The sequence below is a fragment of the Furipterus horrens genome, unplaced genomic scaffold (genome assembly GCF_987537825.1).
Source record: "Furipterus horrens unplaced genomic scaffold, mFurHor1.1.pri manual_scaffold_6, whole genome shotgun sequence".
Classification (NCBI taxonomy): Eukaryota; Metazoa; Chordata; class Mammalia; order Chiroptera; family Furipteridae; genus Furipterus; species Furipterus horrens.
Genome location: NW_028327176.1, coordinates 104,599,121 through 104,607,068, shown reverse-complemented (window position 1 = coordinate 104,607,068; position 7,948 = coordinate 104,599,121). Strand labels below are relative to the sequence as shown.

Genomic DNA, 7,948 nt, shown 5'->3' with positions numbered 1-7,948 from the left:
GAAAAGTATAGTGGTCACAACAAGGACCTTGCTATGACCATAGGGTAAACCTCAAGGAGGAAGTGGCATGAGATAGAGCTGGAGCAGGAACAGGGCCAGACTACAGAGGCTGCAGTTTGTCATGTCCGATTCTATGCTATTTATGTGGGAGGATGGATTGAGGAGGACAGAAGCAACAGCAGCAAGGATAGGCAAGAAGCTGTCATAATAACTGAGGAGGGAAATGAGAAAGAATGAAATCCTGAACCTGGGCAAGAAGGGGAATGATTTGAGAACTTTCAGGAAGGGAAATTTGATGAGTGTTGTGAGTGTGGGTTTAGAAGTGAGGAAGAGAAAGAGGGAGGAGTCAGGAACGCCTCAGAGATGTCTAGCATAGATGACTGGGTGAAGGGTGCTGACTTGGGAAAATGAAGATTGAGTAAAAGCAATGCATATCAGGGGAGGGGACGCAGAATTTCCAGAGATACAATTTAGTGGGAATTATCGGTTCAGAATGAAGGATATACATGCCCAATTTTTTGCCCTCCATCCCCAAACAAAACTCAATTTTTATTTTCAGCACCCCTTTTCAGGGAAAATTGGGAATTGAGCAGCAGGATTTGAGCAAGAGGCTTTGAAGCATGCAGGCTATGAGAAACTTCAGTGGCAGCTGCCTATGGATTTCTTATAGATGGACTGTGACAAGAGATGCCTGTGAGAATCAAGATGTAAGCACACAAATGACCATGAAAGGCAGGAGCTGGGGAAGTGGATTCTGGGTTTGGAATCAGAGAAGAAACAGAGAAAAGCCATGGGCCTCTGAATGGAACTGATGCACGCAGGAGAATAAAGTGCAGAAGGTGGTCTTTTAAGAATCAGGGAGTTTGGGGGGCCAGCCTGAGACCTTTCAAAGGCCTCAGGAGTAAGACAGTATGCTGAGCCATAGAATGGAAAAATGGTTGACTCGAAACTGTAACTACTCTGGAATTGAATGTGATTCAGTGTTTATTTTACTTGGACTGAACATTTCTCATACTTCAAGTTTGTTTTGTCTCTATGGTTCTTTTCTCTGTCCTAAAATATATTGGATCAGAAGTCCAGAGAAGGAGGGTCATCCTAGATAAGTGGCCTGAAGAAGAGAAAAATGTTTCTTTCTAGATCTCTGGTTGGCATTAATCTTCAAAAGATGCCTAAGTTTAAGGAGGGACTGAATATTCTAGTTTGAAAACTATGTCTTTTCCCAGAATGCCTCCCTTTCTGTCAAACCTAAGTTCATATTTTTGGGAGAGTCTTTTCTTTTTTCTGTATGATCTTTAAGAATAACATGCCATTTTCCCAGAGCCATCATTTTATTTGCTTAATTCATTTTGGAATGCTTGTGTCCACAGCATTGGTTAATAATATGAGAGCATTGGCCCTTTATTGTCTGGAAGGCATATAAAATTGAGAACTTGGGCTCTGGTGGGTCAAAGGTGTTGTTATTCAAAAGCATGCTTTGTTTTGTTCTTTTGGAGAATTGGTATTCTTTTCAAAATAGGGAAGAGTTGAACTGGCTGAAGTACTTTTTAAATTAAAAAAAAATATTGAATTTATTGGAGTGAAATTGATTTGCAAAACCACACAAGTTTCAAGTCCACAACTCAATAAAACATCATCTGCACTCTGCATCGTCTGCCCATCACTCTAAGCAGTTGTTTTTTGTCCCCATTTTCCACCCCTTTGCCCACCTCTACCCAGTTCCATTAAAGATTTAAATTTTATTTGCACAACACTGAATCAGGTACTTTGCGTTTCTTATCAATTCTTTCAATGTATTTGTAGGCTCTTCTTTTTATTTCTTTTTTATTTTTTAACTTTATTTTTATGGATGTGCTCATTTCCCCCCTTTTGCCCACCTCCATCCTGCCCCTGCTGCCCCCTCCCCTCTGGCCATCACCACACTGTTGTCTGTGTCTCTGGGTTATCTGTCTATGTTCTTTGGCTAATTTGCTGAAGTACTTTTAATGAGAAAATATAAGGAAACAAATTTTTTCCCCCAAACTTTATTATTACAAATTGTTTTTATTACAAGGGGTTAACAGAACAGAGAATTAGGCTTGCTCTTTCTTATGAAACTTGAACGATTAAAAAAAATAAGTTAATAAATATGAAATTAGGTATGCCCCCCCCCCCCAGCTATGTCATGTGCTCCTAAGAGACAGAGGAAAAAAACCCTGTATCCATATGTAGTACAAACAGAAATTTTCACCTGCCATTTTTTCTTATCTGGGATTTCCCTGAGGAGAATAGACAATCACATTATTTCACCTTTTTCTAAAGACTTCAGAAACATAAATAAATCCATAAATAGTTCATATAAATATAGGTTTTACCTTTTAAATAATAAAATTCCCAAGTCTGAAATACTGCCCTCTTAAAAAATACAAAATAAAGCATGTAACTCATTAAAATGGAATCTTACGCCACTAAGTCATCTCAGGGCCTATTAAATACATAAATAACTTAAAAGTAAATAAGAAGCAAATTGGTTTTCAGTCTAAACTTTTCTCCTTGTGGAAAGAGAAAGATGATTCAGATTCAATCTCTGAACCAATGTGTTACCTCTAAAATTTCAGTTGAGTGAACTCATTTAAGAACCCTAGTGAGTTTGGTCAGAAATGGGGCTGGATCTACTCCCCAGAAAGCCTAACTGACCTGGGGTCTAGGGTCAGATGGGAAATTATTAAGCCTGGTGGCGGACAATGGGGGTGACACAGGTGCAGCCCACAGTCACCAGCATCTTCTCCAGCTGGAAGGAATGGGGACAGTGCCGAGAATCCCTGCGCAGGACCAGGATCTCTTGCTGGATGGGGACAGAGTTCAGGTGGTGGTTGATCTTCCCTTCGGGATCGACACAGAAGAAGTCTCGGCACTTGGCCTCCCAGATCACAGAGGGATATCTCTCAGGGTCCTCAAGGCGGCTATGGGCGAGACAAAAGCCAGGAAGAAAGTGAATTCCTGGTAAAGCAGGAAGGAAATCTAACAGGAATCACTGGAGGCAGATGAATTCACAGGGAGACAAATTATAGGCATTACAAATTCTCTAAGGGCTCTTAGTCTGGAAAAAACAAGTAGTTTCAGAAAAACTTAGATTATTAAGCACACGAATTGTTACAGAAAGAAGACAATGATCGGTTTTTCCCACTTTCTCTGAAGAATGAACAAAATAAGATAGATTGAGACTGCAGAAGGGATTTAAGTTTGACATAGAGGATGCTTTTTTTGGGGTGCATTTTATAGATGGAAAAAGACCAAGGAAATCATCTAGGAATAAGATAGCTGTTAATGTGACTTAATGAAGTCTGTCTTTGAAGCATGGAATGCATCAAAATTTTATCTGACAATGCATTCTTGAAACAGGGCGCAGAACTGATACGAAGGGCTGGAAACAAAGTCTTAAGCCCCTCTATTACCCTCTCTTTTCTCTTCCAGCTGGATGAATGATTTGCTTTGAGTATGAATTTATTTTAACTATTCTTAGTAATGGTAAGAGGAGAAAAATCCCTACAGTCAGATGAATCTGTAGGTGCCACATAATTGAGGATAATTAGTGCAAGATCAAGTTATCAAAATACATTTTTTGTTTAATTATTTATGGGGTCTAAATACCAGATATAATAAGGTCTTCTGGGGACACAGATCAAGACTAACTTAAAAAGGGGTGGAAAGACCCAAAATGATACTTCTTCCTCTACTGGAATTCAAGTAACAGACTTGGGTATCATAAATATTAGAATGATGATGACCATTAATTTGAGTGAGTTTTTGGTGTCAGTGACAATGAATCTAACAGAATAGGTATTGGGGGTGCTCTAAGCAAATAAGTTTATAGAATGAAAGTTTGAGAATCATTGTTTTTCACAATGGCCTTTCCAGGTTTGACTGATGATTCTGAGTGAGTAAAATTTTCCTCAAGGTGATTTAACTGGCAGTCTGATTCATAAAAGATTGAAGAATAGGAAGATTTTATCTGGGGCTTTTACGTACTGCAGAGTCCAAGGTGATGTGGATCGGTTGTGGTAATTCGAGGGCCTTCTGAAATTCGTATTTCGGTTAACGATGTTTAGGCTGACCCTCACACTCTGAGGGAAGTTCTGGTCCTCAGTATTTGGACATACTGGATTTCGTGGCATTGCAACTCCTGCCTTCAGTATAGCCACCAGAGTTAGCAGCTGCAGCAGTGACTGGAACTGAGTGGGAAAGGAGAGAGAGATAGGAGATTAGATTAGCATGTGGTTTTTGTTAACATTGTGATAATGATTTTAATACTAATCACAGAGAACATACTATGTTCTAGGACAATCTATTCTAAATTTTCAGATCAATTAAATTAAAAGCTGGTTAGGTGGCCAAAATAATGTTAAGACCATTGCAGTTTTACCAGTCTTGAGCATTCATCTTTTGATTTAGGAAAGGCATATTATTCATTGGCTGGCAGTAAATTTAATAAAAATGGAAAGTCATCATCCTGTCAGTACATGCATCACACCAGGTCACTGGAATAATATTGACCCTGACTTTCTAGGAGGAAATGTCTTCCTGCACCACTGTTCTCTATCCTAGCATTCTGTGAAACCCTAATGGAAGGTGAATGTGAAAGGGCCATAGAAAATCCATGTAGTATCAGTATTTGTGTTAGAAATGCTGCTGCAACCACTGGCAATTATCCAGCCCCAAACTGGATCCTCTTTAGGTTTTCTTAGGTATATTTTACAGTTTTCTTAATTTACATATATTGATTCTATAATCAACTTACATTAAAAAATATGTTTTAAAAATATAAAAACCATTTATTCTAAACCACAGTTAAACTGTATCTGATGAGAATAAATGGGCTTGGCATACCAAGACTATGGTATAATATTAGGATAATAGAAAGAAAAGTCATTGTCACAATTTATTCAATCCTCAAGGTTAGTGACCCATCTTATTATGGATGAAAGAAAAGTGCTATAGGAGAATTGTATTAAGTCACTTGTACTCAGAAAAGTAGAATTTCAATAAACATTCTTTCTTACTGCACTGTATTATGTGACACTTTTGTGTGGTTTAGCCCCAGTATAAGCTATCTTTCCGTTGTAATCTCATCTTTCAAACTGATGTGTATCAATTCTTGAAAACGCTACACAATGACAAGTTTCTATAAAAGTTTTAATTTTCCATTCTACATGATCAGAATTCTTAGGTCTCCATAGTCAGAATCCAGAATTTCATACCTAAAGTCCAGAAGTATTATCTAGTCCAAATCAACAAGAGCATTGCACGTTAGTCAGGACTCACCATGGACGGCGTTCTCTCAGGAGTCATTGCAGTTTCTTTTGGTTCACTGGAGATGGATGAGATTGTGCCAGCTGTCAGATGGATAAAGGGTTATGGTATCTTCTCTCTTTTTATAGGACTTTGCTCCTTCTGTGGTCACTTACGTTGGCGTGTCGGAGTGGGTTCAGGAGTGACACCGTTTTGGTTAAAAGTTCCATCCCTAAATGAGGTCAGAGAAGCACCTCCCTTTCACAACGAGTAATACCTGCTTCATTTCATGAAGGAAACTGGGAAGAACAGAAATTTATGTTTCTAAAGATTATTTCCTTTCTTCATACTTCAAGAAACTATTACTTGTTGGAAGCTGAGCAAAGGTGCTCTATTTATGAGCTGATATTATTTATTTATGGGCATATATGAAGCTGCCGTAAGAGCTCTGCTTTGTTTTAATGGCTCATGGGAAAATAAAAGTTTGACATAATATTCAAGTCTTCTGGTGCCATGTGCCTTGATTTTCCACTTAATATTTCCCTTCCTCAACATATTCTCTAACCAGATATTATGGAGGTCATTTCAGAAACTAATCAAAATCTCACCATATAAGCAAACAAAAAAGGAATAAGTAATTTAAGGATGACAGAATATATTATTTTATTGAATTGACACCTGCTTTGTTGAATGTTTGTTCTGCTAAGGACTAATAACTGTGTTCAAGAGACATGAGATTTACTATTAAAGGCATGTCTAACCAAGAAAACTGTTAACTCATGCATTTCTTCAGGAGGAATGAGATGGAGTTGGAGGGAGGACATGGAGACTGGCAATGGAAGGAACTGGAAATACAGGTAGACTTGAGAAAGGTGGTAGAGGTAGAGAAAAAGAGGGAAATGAGGAGTAGAGGGTGATAAGCACAAGAAGGGAGAGGAGGAATGAGAGAGGATAAGAAGGAAAGGCAGAAGGATGTGGTTTTCTCCTTCCTTTTCTGTTCACTCTCTGAGATGAACTTTGATTTCAGGTCCTTGAGAAAAGCTTCTCCTTAGGAACAATGAAGACCACACAAGGATGATAAAGATGAGGGAGAGGGGATACAGATGTGGCTGCCTACATGTCACTCTCTCTCCTTCCTTTCTCCCCAGTGAGGTGAACATGGCTCCAGGCCCTCTTAGCTGATACATTATCCATGAGGCTGGTATCTCATATAATTCAGATAGGCTGACTAGCAGTTCTAACTCAACAGTTTGGGTGTAAGAGAAGTTTGCTGACTCTTGATCTTGTTTGTCCTGAAATGCATTTCTTCTTGCCCTGATTTACTCCATATCTCAGAGAACTGACCCTTCAAGCTACTTTCTCAGACTCCCTGGTTAGCTGGCCCTTTGCTGTGTTTAGCCAGAGGGATATTTAGCCAGAGGGCAGGAGACTGGGAGTGGAGAGAAGGAAGGGGAGGGGGAGAGAAATAATAATTCTTAAAGCATGGCTTTGATTGTGTCTTTTGTCATCCCATTAGTTTGTGTAAAGAACAAAATGCAAACTGTTAGCATTATAATTGGTACTTGAGTTACTATTTGAGATCTGCTACCTTTCTAGCTTCACCTCCTACTATGATCCATGACCTGGGCTTAGGGGTCCTGACTGTCCTCTTTTTAATGTCCATACAATATTTGTTAAGGTACTGTCTCTTAAATGCCCTTCCCCATTCTCAGTTTATCAAAATTCTACTTATCTTTCCAGATCCTATTCAAATGTGTCTTCTATGCCTATAAGTCTCTTCTGATTATTTTAGTTGGAATGAATGGCTCTCATAACATGTAGCTTATACCTACCACCTTAGCAGATTGTGCTTCCTTTTGTAGTGTGTTTTACTCAGCTGGACGAAGCATGTTTAAGATATACGCCTATTTCTAGTTTTAGATTTTACTGTAATCCTTCAAAGCCAGTGTGTTACTCATCTTTGTAACTTCCATGGTGCCTAATGTCAAGCTTTAAACAACAAGGATTTTCACAGATTGCTTTTGTATTGCTGATTTCTCTTTGGTATACAGCTGTTCTTGCATATTTCTAGCATATTGCATGGCATTCGCTTACATATCTGATTTTCTTTTGCTAGACTGTGAGCTACCAGAGATAGGTAGCAGTCATATTAGTCTTTGTATCACCTAACATAATGTCTAGTAAATAGTAACTGCTTTTACTGATTGACAGCATGAGTAATGTTATTTGAATAGTTCAAAATCTTAAATATTGTTTCTGGGACCCAATTGCATTCCAGTGACTATATTGAGTTGTCTGATGTCTTGATTCTCCATCCTGCTCCTTTTGAAGGTAGTGTGATAAGGTTCTGGCTTATTTTTGACTTTCTGCAGTGGAGAAAAAGGGTTCTTTGCTTCTCCTTTCTGGCAAGGATGAGGTGGAGGGGAATGTGCTGCCACTTCTTTTGGGTGATGGCCAAGGAGGAAAAGCTGACTCTAGCTGGTCTGCCTATGCTTGCCTCCTGTGCCAATGAAATCCAGCCTGTGTGCCATTCTTTGAGATATCAACCCTTGCTTTAAAATAAGAATGGGGAAATAAGGTGGGTTTTTATAAAAGTGTAAAAATGTTGACATTGAATTGGTGGTTGAAGTTGGCTGTGCTTAGCCTTGAGTAGGACTAGATTCCCAGATAAACACTTGAGCTG

The 7,948-nt window shown here is 38.9% G+C and overlaps 1 protein-coding gene across 2 annotated transcripts; it reads right to left on the bottom strand.

Moving 5' to 3' along the window:
- Positions 1-2,701: 2,701 nt before the first annotated feature.
- Positions 2,702-5,325, bottom strand: IL17A (interleukin 17A). 2 transcript variants are annotated; one of them, XM_090280477.1, is made up of 3 exons: positions 5,299-5,325; positions 3,996-4,208; positions 2,702-2,929 (listed from the first exon to the last, which is right to left on the bottom strand). In XM_090280477.1, exons 1-3 carry the CDS (start codon positions 5,323-5,325, stop codon positions 2,702-2,704), a joined length of 468 nt encoding a protein of 155 aa, XP_090136603.1. The 2 variants fall into 2 exon arrangements, with proteins under 2 accessions (XP_090136603.1, XP_090136604.1); XM_090280478.1 differs by having other exon boundaries at positions 2,702-2,939; positions 4,006-4,202.
- Between the last annotated feature and the right edge of the window lie 2,623 nt (positions 5,326-7,948).

What these genes read in the sequence shown, in the direction of transcription:
- IL17A (XM_090280477.1), bottom strand. Translation starts at nt 5,325, where the DNA reads ATGACTCCTGAGAGAACGCCGTCCATG. An exon ending in CTGAGAGAACGCCGTCCATG is followed by an intron (nt 4,209 to 5,298) that starts GTGAGTCCTGAC and finishes TTTCCCACTCAG; the next exon opens with TTCCAGTCACTGCTGCAGCT. An exon ending in GGACTCTGCAGTACGTAAAA is followed by an intron (nt 2,930 to 3,995) that starts GCCCCAGATAAA and finishes AGCCGCCTTGAG; the next exon opens with GACCCTGAGAGATATCCCTC.